Source organism: Physcomitrium patens, chromosome 8 (genome assembly GCF_059467195.1).
Source record: "Physcomitrium patens ecotype Gransden chromosome 8, ASM5946719v1, whole genome shotgun sequence".
In the NCBI taxonomy this organism is placed as follows: domain Eukaryota; kingdom Viridiplantae; phylum Streptophyta; class Bryopsida; order Funariales; family Funariaceae; genus Physcomitrium; species Physcomitrium patens.
Window position 1 is genome coordinate 11196208 of NC_143417.1, and position 14224 is coordinate 11210431.

Genomic DNA, 14224 nt, shown 5'->3' on the forward strand with positions numbered 1-14224 from the left:
AAACCCCAAGGCACAAAATTGTATACCAATGGCAACTCCAAGGTTCTATGGTAGATTAGAGAGTGAGATTTAAGAGAAAACTAGGAAAGAGATTTTTGAGAATTGGTTTTATATCAATCAAGTTAATATTTAGATTTTGAAAGATTTTCAAAGTTAGTGATATTCTCAGTTGGATTAGATTTTAAAAAATAAAATTATGTTCACAAAATTGAAGATTTCTTGAGTTCTATGGTGTGTATATGGGTGAATTTTAGGCAATATGTTGGTGTTTTAGTTGTTATTATGTGTGAAGATTTTAAAGTCAATCAAATAGTTAGATTGAAGTCTGTAAAAGTTTTTATGGATTGACGTCTCAAAAATTAGAATTTGAGGATCAGTGAGTATTTTTAAGATTTTTAGCAATTTATTATTTGAATTGAAGTGAATTTTTTTTGTATGGAAACTAGATTTTATTTTTCACACTTTAAGTATATATAAGAGGCAATTCAACAATTCATAAAGGAGATATTGGCACTAGAATTTCAACATTTAGATTAGAGTAGGAGATCGGCCAACACTCAAGCAAAATTTAGGATTGATCTATAATTTTGTAAGTTTGATTCTGTTCAAATTTTGTGTGATTGTTGCCAACTTAATTTTTAAAAGATGAGTAAAATCTTAAGCAAGATCAATAGTATAATTGATAGATATTGAGGTTCTAAATTGTCCTAGGATTAAGTTAATTTGATTAGGATTTGGTTTAAGATTTAAGAATTGGTTAGAATTTAGGATTTTTTTAGGATTTAGTTAAGATTTGAATTAAGATTTAAGTAAGGACTATTAGGATTTCAATTAGGATTTAGTTAAGATTTGAATTAAGATTTAAGTGAGGACTATTAGGATTTCAATTAGAATTAAAATAAGATTTGATTAAAATTTATTTAAGGTATATTTTAGAATTTATTTTAATACATCTTTTGAATTTCTTTACGATTTCTTCATGCTTCTTTTGTAATTACTTTGAGGTTTTTTTGGATTGATTAAAGCTTGATTAGAATTTTTAACATTTAATTGGAGTTATTTAGGATTCAATTAAAATTAAAATCTTGTTGTTGCAATATTCCTTCTATCTTCTACAGTAAGGTGCTCAGTGCATTTTCAAGCAAGGCTTCATGTAATACATCAACGCACCATATTCATATCATGTTTGAGCTCATCAAGTAATGAACATAAGTATATAATATATCCTATTATAGACATCAATTTCTTAGTATTTGCTTTATATATAGTATCATAAAGATTATTAGCTATAATTATAGCGACTTTATTGCTACCAATCTATATACTTTCATCAATATTATTGGATATTATATACTTGTCTATGTTAATAATCTTCTTACTTTTTCTATTTGAGTGGATAAGAAGCTATCACTTTGCTCTATAGAGTTATTGATGAGGCTCATAATATATTTTGAATCATCATGAGATACTTTAAGACCATTTGCAATATAGTTCTCAATAATTATATCAATATTTTCTATAGCTTTTATTGTGGCAACATCATGCCTCTCAAATGTAACCATCTTCCTTTTCAAAGATGATATTTTGTTTTCTATAAGAGACATTGTTGAGGTAGAGAGAATTTGCCTTCAGAAAGTCCTAGACTTCTAGTTGTTACTTATTGCTCAATGAAGTCTTAAGATAGAAAATCACTAAGTTTACATGTAAAAATTTGTCTCTATAGGGATAATTATATCAATACATAAGTCTTAAGTACCAAAAAATATCCAAAATGTAATAGAAATATTCTAAATCCTTATATATTCTTAAGCTAAATTTTTTCCAAAATTTAATAGATTATATCTCATGTTCGGACCATCCAAACATTTTGAAATATTACATGAAGTACTAATGTAATTTAAACAACTATCAAAACAAATTTCAACCTCAAATTCATTACAAATCTTGAGATATTGCTAAAACCCTAATAATAGCTTTAAATCCTTACTTACATATACTTCTTTGTAATTTTCTTCATATATCACAAATTAAGTACTCAAATACTATAAAATTTTGATATATAGTTTTTTTAATCTAATAACACACATCTTAAAAAATTTTGAGCCAAAAATTCGTCTCAAAACTTAAGATATGGCTCCAACCATTACTATTAACAAAATGATTCTTTTATTGCCTTCAAATTGCATGTATTTTTTTCAACGCTCTATGACTTCTTTATAATTTTTTTAAATATAGTAATTCTTTTATAAAAGATGTAGGTCTTAAAATCATCCTTATGGTTATATATTTCAATCTTCAAAAGCTATCTTATAACTTCTTACATCTTCAAAAGAACAATAACATATCTTAAAAAGACATCTTAACTTCAAATAGCTATACTTTTATCATCTTAATTCTAAATCCTCTAAAAATTATATACAAATTATAGTCCAAATCCTAAATCTTACAATCTTTAGTTTGGATTTTCAAATATTCCTTTTGAAGTTGCCAAAATCATTGCTATAGTTGTAAACACCCTCTTAAGAGCTTATTGGACATGGTTTTTGACTAATAGTAATAAAAACCTTGATTCCTTGCCTTCATCCATTCATACCTTGTTTTCATCCCTCCAAATAAGCTTCTTAGAGGTTTGGATCTTTATCTTTGAGCCCTAATATTTTCTTTAAATTTTATACTAAATATCTAAATTCTATATAATTTAAATATTTTAATCAAAATATGTAAATTTCAAAATAATTTTTTTTACATCAACTCTCTTTAAATTAATCTACTTACCACTCTAATATACATCAATATTTATAACTGTATTATATATTTTAGTTAATTTTTACATACCATAAATATTTATAGTAAAACATGTCACCTTGATTTCTATCAAAGACAGCTTTACAAAGATTGCTGATATGTTCTAAAAAGATGGCTATTGTTTAGGTGCCTTAGATCTAATATTGAAAATATCATGCTTGAATATAGAAGCCTGCATCTCTTTTTAATTATTAGATCATAAGAGAGTACCTATAAGTCTATTAATAAATACAAATGATGAATTTTATGAATTTCTATTAATACTTGGTTTAAATAAGCTTATATCAAACCTTATCTTTGATAATTCCACATCATCTTTATCTAAATTTATATCACATTTATTCAATTGGGTAATGTTATGTACATAACCTTATGACAAAGAATGGTTGCCCTCATTTACATCATTTATCCATCTTGTTGCACTCTTCTTCAAAGCATCTACTTCAATTTGAAATGAATTAAAGAACTTAAAAGCCATGATATTAAACTGCTATACAAAAAAATCAAATAATAGTAGTATATGTATTATATAAAGTAGTCATATAAGAACATAGGAATATGTGACTATATCATCATAGCTCTTATTGATATCCTTAAGACATATCTTTTGTATAATTTTTATTTTATTCTTTTCAAATTCCACATCATCCATCTTTACTATACCTAATCTCAAATTACAATGGATTGTGAATGATGTACCCATTCTCAAGCAATAGATATATGTATTTTAATGGGTACAAATTATAATAAGAAAATTAATAAAGTAGGACCTAAGACAGCTCTTGTTGAGATACAAAGTCATGAAAAGCTAGAAAATACTAAGTACTTCAATGAAGAAGAATTCAACATTAATAAACTAAGACAAATATACAATTGTACATACTCAAAACAAAAAATAAGGTGGTTCTTGATTAAAGCTGATGAAGAGCTTAATATTTTAGAAGACTCAATTAAGATTTATGATCTATAAAAATAAATAAATAAATAAATAAATAAATAAAAACTTTTTTTCTAAAGAGCTAATTTTGGCCATAGCTAAGCCTTTAATAGTACCAATAAATTCCGTTATTAAAGAATATTATCTTAATAATTATAAGAGTTGATCAATAAAATTAGAAATATTAGTTTCAATATAATATAAATAGTCTATTTCAAGATTGTGAAGTAATATTAAATGAGGTAGATATATTTTGTATCTCTATAATTTAAATCTTTTTTTGGTCTTAACGAATACAAAGTCAAGTTTGTCACCAAATCTAGCTTCTATCTTTAGATCCTTTAGTCTATCACTATATACTAATAAAATTATATTAGAACTAAAGTATCATATAATTATATGAACTAATTATATGAACTAAAGTATCATTTTTCTAATTTAGACATTTTAAGCTTTCTAAAAGAATATGGTCTCTTATTAGTAATAATAGTTCACTCTTGATATATTCCATTATATATTCATATGATGTTGAATTCATAAACACATCTACAAACAATGAATACATATTGTTTAGGAATATGCAACTATCTCTTTTGAATACAATCACTCCCTTTTATATCATCTTATGTTCACTAGCTATAAGTCCTATATGTCTCTTCTTTGTTATCAAAAAAAATGTTTCAAATACACTTTCAAATTAAAGCTTTACCAAAGCACAAAATTCTTTTGATACCTCATTGGATATATGTACAACTAATGTTTTACACAATTAATAATCCGAAGTAGTATGAGAAGTAAATATACAAGAATCAATATTACCATATACCAAATGTACAGGATATCTAAAAGATATGATGCTTGATGCATGCATAAGCATAGATGTGTCTATTGTTGTTGTGGACTCTACACCTTCTATAAATTATAAGTATGAAGAATCATGAGTTCTATATTATCTATATATAGAATTAGAAGATATATTTAGAAGAAATTATCTTCTTTCAAGAACTATCTTTTCTATTCTTGTAGCAATATTAGACTTTATCTGAACTTCTTTTCTCTTTAATATTAATGTCTTTAGTATGGATGGTATCAATCCTAGAGGCTCTTTTATAAACATGTAAGACTTCTTGTCAAATACTTGTACAGTGAAACAAGGGTGATTAGAGTTTCTCTTGATAAACATTGAATAACATATGTTATGACTTATTATAACAAAAGGGTACAAACTTGAAAAGTCGAGCAAAGAATACCATTTGTAAAGTCTAAAAGTAGGATTTGATATTATAGCTTCCTTGTATTCAAATTCTTCAAGCAGTGATTCTATTTTATTTCCATAATGTCAAATTTGTGGTTTAATTGAGAGCCTCAAATGCAATACTTTGTTCAAGAGAATTGGCTATCAGAGCAAGTGAGTTGAAAGCATCGAGTGTTGCGAAGAGTGCAACAACAGATGGAGGAGTTGCAAGAGGAGTATTTCTTGCTGAAACTGAGCGAGGGTAGGAGATTTGCATGAGACCCAAACATTGCAAAAAAAAAACAAAGGCTTTGGGCCCCAATTAAAGCTATTAAAAAAATAAAAATAAAAACGAAAAAATTGAACAGATAGGTTATCAGCCCAAAGGACAAATTTGCAATTATCACAAAGTTGAGGGGCATGTGTGATATTATCAAAACTTGAGGGATATTCTTCACATTTTGAGAAAGTTCAAGAGTATGTGTGATATTTGTCCAACAATATATGTTGAGTGAGTGGAAGTAAAAATGGCAGTAGCAAAAACTGTGGTAGCTTTAGCAGTACCCTATTTATTTATTTATAAAAATAAAAATAAAAAACTTTTTTTTTTCAAAGTATAGGAAGTGAATCCATTAAAATCAGCAAAGAAATGCCTTGAGACTTATTTGTTTCAGTAGGTTCTCTTGAAAGCACCAGCTGACCATATAATTTGATAAACTTAATTTGAAAACATTGTATTAGCACCTCATTAGAAGACTTGAAACATGGTCTTTTGAACAAACTAAACAGAGAGCTTAGTCTCCTCTAGCATGGATATGAAATTTAACACATGAATTGAAATATATACACAAAAAGAAAAGAAAAGAAATAATAACAATAATAATATTAGTTGTACAAGAGGAGAAGCAAAAATCTATCCTGAAAGCTAAAAGATATGTAGAAAGGTTATGTGCAGGATTTGGAGTTATTTAGAAGGAGGATATTTCTTGTTACAATCATGTGAAGTGGTTTTCAGCCAATTTTTTCTTCTTTTGACTCAATCCTATGTACAATTATTGACGTGCACATTCTTTGACACATTTAAAGAAATGAAGAATGTCAAAAGATTGCAACATCATAATTCAAGGGAAGATAAGGAATTTCTTGCATATGAGGAATAACTTTTGTATTTTACTAATTATTTCTTTATTTAGATGATATGCATGTCATCAAAATTATCATTTCAATGGATAACCTATGAAGTAACACATTATCCTGAAAACAATTGGCTTTTGAATTACAAACCTGTTCTATGTAAATACATCTTAACACCTGTTTGGGATAGTGTTTTTTACATTACAAAAAAGAAAAGAAAAAAATAAAAACTGTGCATATGGGTTCGTACTAAAGAAGAAGGAAAATGTATATGAATAATAATAAACAAAAAATGGAGAGAAAGGTGCAAAGACAAAGAAGGATGGATGGTGAAAGACCATTAGAACAAGACAAGAAAAAAAAACAAAGACAATGAAGATTGCTTTTAATTGGCACAATGGACATGTAAAAAAAGAGCATGGCAGGACAAGGACTTTAATACAAAAGAAAACAACAAAGGAGACGATGGATTGAACAGGTCATCTTTAGAATGCATGATGTTTAAATATATTTTCTTTAGCTGATACCATCTTTTGTGTATATGTGTTTTGCATTATAAAGTGACATATTGATGGGAAAAAGGTTTCGATATAATATTCAATTTTTACTGAGCAATGGGGATAATTTTGCATGGTTGGTGCCTTCAAATGATGCAGTAGTGTTTCATTTGTCCTGCCTACGTATGTAGGTTTAATGAATGGTTTCACGTTTTTAATATATGGATGTGGGATTTATAAGTTTACATGTAATTTGGTAATATTTTTCAATCAAAAACTAAGTTCCCGCTTCTAAATAATTAAGTTTCCTGAATATGTATAACTAAAATGTTAAAGTTAATTTTAATGGTCAAGAGTATAATTATTTCAATTAATACTGAAATAATCCATTTATATTCAAAATTCAAAAATTAATTGTAGGCTTGGTTTTTTAACTTATTCTTGTACATTACAAAATATATGAGGGGCTATCTTTTAATGTATTCTTGTATACTACAACACAAGACTTATCATATCTATTTCATTTCTTTTCCTCTTTATAAATATTTTTGAGGAATCCTGATAATTTAAATATATTTGGTAGAAAATAAATTCAAATACAAAAATATTAACTTAAATGAATAGAAAAATTCAAGCTTATTCAAAACCAAAAAAAAAAACACATACATAAATGAAAATTTAAACATGTATAATTATAAAGATGCAAGAAATATAAATATGTATGTATTTATATATAATATGTGGCTTCATGAATTTTATAATTTCAGTAAGAAATTTTATTATTATTATTATTATTATGTATTCATAATTTTGAAAAAATTCCTTATTTATTTGTTACTTCATCGTAAAAAATTGTAAATTTTTTAAAACAGCTTCTTTCATTTAGCATCTCAATTGAAAGGAAAATTTTTATCAAAAAAAAAAATTCAATTATTTTATATATGAATAAATATTTATACATACATAAAATGTAATTTTATTATTATAAAAATTTTAAAATATCATTTTCTTGTATGTATTCAAATATTCTAATAGATTATATATTAAAATTACTATAAAATACTTCCATTTTCTATTTTATTTTTACAGTGGTCTTTTATAAAGTACATAAAATGGTATCCAAAATAAAAAAACAAAGAAAAAAATTCTAATTAATAAATTTATTCTTTACTTGAATTTATTTCTTAAAAGTAATATTTATGTAATTATTGATTAAATTTATATTTTATATTTTATAAACCATATAATTTTGCTTTAATGTATATTTCAACTTTATATTAATAAGCAAGATTTATCAATAATTTGATTTAATTAAGAGAATTTAATATATTTTAATAGTAAGATAAAAAAATATATATTATAAATTAATCTTATTTAAGTAATTAGATAATTTTTTATAAAAATAATATTTTTATGTATGTAATTATATATAAAATTTTAAAATAAGCAATAAAATATCTTCTTTGTTAATAGGTTGCAAAATTTTATAAAAAGATATTTACAAAAATAATAGATATTATTTAGAAACTTGTAAATAAAATTTATAAATTTGAAAAAACTATAATATTATTATTTTTATGGTAAAAAATATAAAAATATATATGTTATAATATATATTTGTATTATTGTAACAATTTCTATGATCATATATATTAAATTACAACATCAAGTTTGCAGCTTGCATCATCAAATTGAAGAAATAATGTTTAGAAATCATGAGGTTATAACTAAAATCTAAAAATAAAATAAAACTTTCATACATTATCTTACATATCTTTGTTAAAGAATGAAGAAATAACACTAATAAGTAAAGAGTATATAGCTATTGGATTAGATTTGCTTCAATAGCTTCATCTTCTTTGATAGTAAGTAGTTTGTGAGTATGTAGATGTTGAAGCAAAGCTAATCCAAAAGCTCAATTTTATACAAAAAAGACTAAATTTTAAATTTATTCCACCATACTTCAACTTTTAAAATTAATTCAAATGGCTATAGAATCATTTTGTAAAACGCCATATTCTTGTCAAGTAGATGTATAGAATAATTTAATTATACATTCTTATAATTATAACTCTTATGTTAGAGATCTATTAAAATGATTCAAGCACTATTTTAGAAGCATCTATGAGTGATCAATTGGATTTAAAACTAGTGATTGAACTTGTAATATGAGAATTTTAAAAGAGTATAACTTAAACTACTCATTTGTAGATTTGACTTAATGACTTACAACATTTCTTATTTTTTTTAAAATGTTAAACTCAGAGGGTCTAAATTCTATTATTGTTGAAATAATTTCAAATGATCTTCTAAAATATACTTGTAGTTATATTGGTCCATGTTTCCTTTTTATTTTATGGATAAAAATAGATTTATTAAAAATTCAAATTAAAAAATAATTAAACTACTACAATGATTTATAGTTTGAAAAACTTGGTGTGGTGATTTATTAATCTATCTATTAAATATCCAATACCAAAACCTTCTATTTATTATATACATATTCACAACTTTTTCTTTATAAATGCATGCCTCAAGGTTTGATTTAATGGTTTTTTTATCAATATCTTCTCAAAGCCTCATTGTTGTCTCTCTTGCCATGTGACATCTATTAGTGGTAATTAATGTTGCATCATCTTTATGCTTCTTTGTCATAAGACTTTATTGACATTCTTCTTTTTATTTTACCAACTCTCTCTCCATGTGACACTTGATTTGTGTAATGTAAAATTAAGAAATTTCAAGCAATTTCACAACCATATGTATAGAAAAGCCTTTTTCAAATGTACAAAAATAGAGTTCATTTGTTATTATGACAATGAAGAAGTATTGCTTCTATAAGTCTTTATAATATTTAAAAATTATTAAGAAAGAAATAATTAAATAAATAAACTCAATGAATAAAGAAGATAATTGAAGCATTATGTTATACTTTCATTTTATTTTTTTATTTTTTTATTTTTTACAATTTATTGCTATTGCAATTTCTATCATTATCCACTAAGGTTCATAAACCACCACTTATACTTAGATTTGTCATAGTATAATCAAATTGATTAAAATAATAATTTAAAAGTAGATAATTTATACTTTTTGAAAATATCATAGTATTTTAGAGTCAATTATATTAAAAAAAAAAAAAAAAAAAAAAAAAAAAAAAAACATTATAATAACTAACATAAAATTTAATAAATAAAGTAGTATTATAAATAATCAACGATTAAAAATCTTAAAACTCACTACTTACACAAGGCCAAAAAGAAAAAAGTGAAATGGCTACATTGAATTTGGACTTTCTGTTGCCTAAATCCACACTTCTACGCACACAACTAAATTCTGTTGGCCAAAAGGTTTCATTTATTAATGTATCTAAATGAGGATACAAAAAAAAAAAAAAAAAAAAAAAAAAAAACAACAACAAACAACAACAACAACAACAACACTTTCACAAATAAGAAAATGGGATTCATTGAACCATTTTCGTGATATTAGGGTTTGTTTGGTTCTAGACCCCCAAAGCCAACCACCAAGTATGAATTCTTGGAGTGAGTTCACTCCAAGAATTGCGGGGTCCAGTCAGCCCAGTCCAGTCAGCCTAAGGCAGTCCAGTCAGCACCGCCCAGGCCCGGCCCAGCCCCGTCCAGTCTAGTCTAGTCCAGTCGCTGTGAGAGGTTTAGGGTTTGCCAAGAATTAGTAGCAGTGGGGGTTTAGAGGGATTGATAATTCATGAGCAAAGCTTGACAATCAGTGAAATTCATTGTTGTTGCTACCATGAAATCCATGCTGGGTCTTCTTATTCTTCTTCTTCTTCTTCTTCTTCGTACTAATTCCTGCATGCAATGGACTGTCTTGTCTGTCTCCTCTTCTTCTTCATCCTTTTTTGTCAGCTTTGCATAAGTCATCCGTTTACCTCGTGTTTTTTCGTTGAATAAAGCAACGAAAATTCGTAAATATGGGATAATTCCTGGGACTAGAATCGGGTGGAATCCGCATCTTTTGTTCACTCACTGACGCAGGCACCATTTGTGCGTCGCCGAGACGATCCCATTGTCACCCTCAATAATAGAATACAATTTTTTTTTTTTTTTTTTACACTTGTAGGCTAGTAGGTGTTTTTAGTTTAACGCGTCGTTTTTTTTATTACTTTAATTTTATGGGTTCAGGGGATGCAGAGGAACCAACACAGCTGTGAGTCAGGCAAGTGAGGAAGATTCTAATTTTCTGACAACGGAAACAGCACATTGTAAAACTGACTCACAACGGAACACCGGAATTGCTGGGGACAAAGAGAGGCTCTCGTGGGTGTCAGCCGGGTCCCACGCAGCATCCCCGCGCTTAGCCAAATTCAAGCATTGACAGCGGTGAGTGGTTAAGTCAGCCTAAATTCAAGCTTCGGTCTCGTGGTCAACCTTTAGAAGCAGAGTCTCCATCCCAGGTCGAGAAATTGTGCACCAAAGCGACTAAAATTCCATGCAGGTGTCAGTACCATTCCTGACAGAACACAGAGAGCACCAGGACGCGCGAGAGAGTGGGCAACAGAACAAAATATAAAAAACCCTTGTATTCTATTATTGAAGCCTTTGCAAATTTTTACCCCAGATTGGGTGGGACATTCTTCATGGGAACAAAATAATTCACAGGACAAGGTTCTGTTTTTTCTACACACATGTCTCCATTTTGTTTTTCACATGATTATTTCTCTATTCCTAATGGGAATTGTTGTGATTTGGCAAGGGTAGTAATTGATGTCCAGTGCAGCATGGCAAACACTGTGTAATCAAAGGCAGTATCTTTTTGACTCAGAGGACTTTTTAGGGTTTAGTTTGTTGCAATCAAGTGTATGTGTGTGGGAGTGCTAATTGTACATGCCCAGGCACCTCCCCAAGTCAGTCTTGGAGTCATGGCCTCTTTGAAGGGTGGGGATACTTTCCAGGTCTCTTCTACAGACCTCTTGAAAAGGTTGTCAAATGTTGGGGTCTTGGTGTCAAGACAGACTAAATTTGAATACAAGAGAGAATCAGTCTTTTGCATGCTTTTTTGACACAAGCACAGAAAATTTGTCCCAGTTTCTGAATTTTCTTGCTTGGCACAAACCTAATGATGTTGGATTCATTGCAGAAGGGGACTATTACCAGCACTCCACCACTGTGGTACACATATACGTATACAAGAAAGTATACATATTTATGTAGAGCTGAAAAGAAAGCCATGGGATAACAGTGTTAACAAAGAGGCAAGATGATTTGTATATGGGGCAGCATGCTGACTCCACTGTTGTGTATGTTTATATACATATATATAGATGTGGACAAGCAATACACATGAACATACACGCATACATATTCCAGGCCCCGCTTACCACGGTAATACCATCAGACTGGCATCCCGCTATACCATCTGGAATACGGAGACATACAAAGTGGGATACAACCTGATTACCGACCCCCCTCTTCTTGGCGACGTGGCGGACACGTCAACAACTTGCCGCTGCAACCCTCATGGATTTAATAATATTGCTCTGCTTCTAGCAACTCGACTCGATCATTGTTGTGGTGCCCACTCGCGCAGATCCGCCTCACCTCCACTTTCGATGTTGTCAGCCTTTGTGTAACGAAACTCACGTCAATTTGCGGCCTACTCCCCTTTCTCCCACGAAGACAATTATTCAAACGGGCTGCATACATATCATGCATAAGTTGTAGAGATTTTCAGTTGAGTTGTTGACGTCTTGTGCGACTTGTTGTGTGCGTATGTGTTTTTTGTATATTTGGGGAGTGTTTGTGGGTTTAGTAGTGAAGGTGTTTTCTCAGGGTTGGATTCGTTCTCTCCGTTTCGGCCGATTCGAGGTTTTTTTTTGAATTAGAATTGAAGACTTGAGGAAGGTAGAGTTTCTTGCAGTTGCGGGGTGATTGTGTCGAGGGCTTTCAAGTGGTTGAAAGATAAGTGAGATTGAGGAGTGTGTTTGGGCTGTGGGTGGAAGCAGGGGAGAGGAGTCAGAGGAATTTGTAGTTTGTAGCTTAGAAGGTGTCTGGTTGTTTTTGGGAGGTTTGTGGAATGTAACTCGTCAGCATCGTGATCAATCGTTTCTGGGATGAAGTGGTAATCATAAGCATTATTCTGTTGCGTCTTTCTTCTGCAACTCGCGGTATTGAAGTATAGTACGCGGAATTTGCACGCCTGCGCACGCAGCCCTTTTCCTCATATTGGTCTTGCCCTTGTGTGTTCCTAGCTTCAGAGGGCATGTTTTTCCAAACTGGCATGGAAGACTCATGTTCAATCTAAATTGAGGCTCTCGAAGGAATCTGGAAGAACGACGTACTTCTTTCCCAGGTTGTTAGTTCTTTAGAAATCAGCGAATTTTTAGCGACCATACACTTCAACATGTCGGAATCTTCTCTACTGACCACCGCGGCTAGTGACACCACTAGCTCCGCAGACAGCCGCTATTGCAGCAGTGGTGCTCGACGAGGCTACGTTCATTCTGCCCGAGAGGCAACATCTAAACCCCCTCGAAGGTCATCACCTTCTGCGCAGAGCTCGCGGAGGAGGTCTTACAACCTGAAAGCCCGCGGAGTTGTGATTGCCAGAGATAATCCAAGTGGAAGCAATCAAAAAGTATTTTGCACGTGCAGGTCGTGCAAAGGGCAAAGACTGGTCAGCAGGTCTACCTGCTATCGGCACTTACGAGTTGAGGCAAAGATTGCAGAAGACGATATGAAATGGGAAGTTAGACATGGTCCATTGTATGCCTCTCAACTGGAAGCACTTAGAATGTACGGAATCCTTCGCCTAACAGGCATGCGACTAGTAGGGATCTGACCTGCTGCATTCGTTTTCACTCTGTTTTCCGCGGCGAGAACACGTGGCAAGCCGCACACGACTTTGATTGATTGTACGTATCAAGCATGGCTTCTCGATTCGACTTCTAGTGACGTCAACGACGCCTCGATCACGACATGGAAAATTCAATTTGTAGATTGCACAGAAATAGGGTATGCCCCCTGGCACGGCCGGTAAACAGGATATGAATTTGAGTGTATTATACATAGTTTACTGGATGGAAACACATTGTTTCTTGATATTCCGCTGACTAAGACAGGAGGCGTGCATTGTGTAGGCTGAGCTGCAGCAATTAGGTTTTCGAGGAATCACTACCTGTTACCCCAACATTGCAGCAGTTTTCTCGTAGACATGAGGTCAGAACTAAAACTCCAGTGAAGGCCCCTCTTTCACTATCTCATACATCAGTATGCATCGTCGTTTACGGTGAACTCGTTTGTGGCATAGATTCCAGAGCGTGAGTGACAGGAATGGATGTCAACGCCAAGTGAAGACTGGATTTGGCGTCAATATTTTACTATCATGAATTGTTACCAGTGAGAAATTTAGTCTACAGTGAGTTTCCAGCATTCAACTGCAATATTGTGCATGATATACTGTGAAAAAATAAACCCCCCACGACTGAGTAGGTTCAATCCCAATCCTGCTTGCTGCTTGATTGTGTGCAAGGGGACGTTCACTCATCACTTCCGTGTCCTGTCCATGGTTTTTCTGATGTGAAGATCCACTGCCTGACCACGGAGCACCGATCAATGTATGTAACTTGAGGCGCTAATA

General features: G+C 30.6%; 1 protein-coding gene across 1 annotated transcript; it reads left to right on the plus strand.

Moving 5' to 3' along the window:
• Positions 1-12323: 12323 nt before the first annotated feature.
• LOC141045707 (uncharacterized) lies at positions 12324-14016 on the plus strand. Its single transcript, XM_073535895.2, has 2 exons — positions 12324-13599; positions 13725-14016. Exon 1 carries the CDS (start codon positions 12989-12991, stop codon positions 13424-13426), a length of 438 nt encoding a protein of 145 aa, XP_073391996.1. The 5' UTR covers positions 12324-12988; the 3' UTR covers positions 13427-13599; positions 13725-14016.
• The last annotated feature ends 208 nt before the right edge of the window (positions 14017-14224 follow it).

Excerpts from the sequence above, each read along its gene's own strand:
- LOC141045707 (XM_073535895.2), top strand. The coding sequence starts at position 12,989 with ATGTCGGAATCTTCTCTACTGACCACCGCGGCTAGTGACACCACTAGC.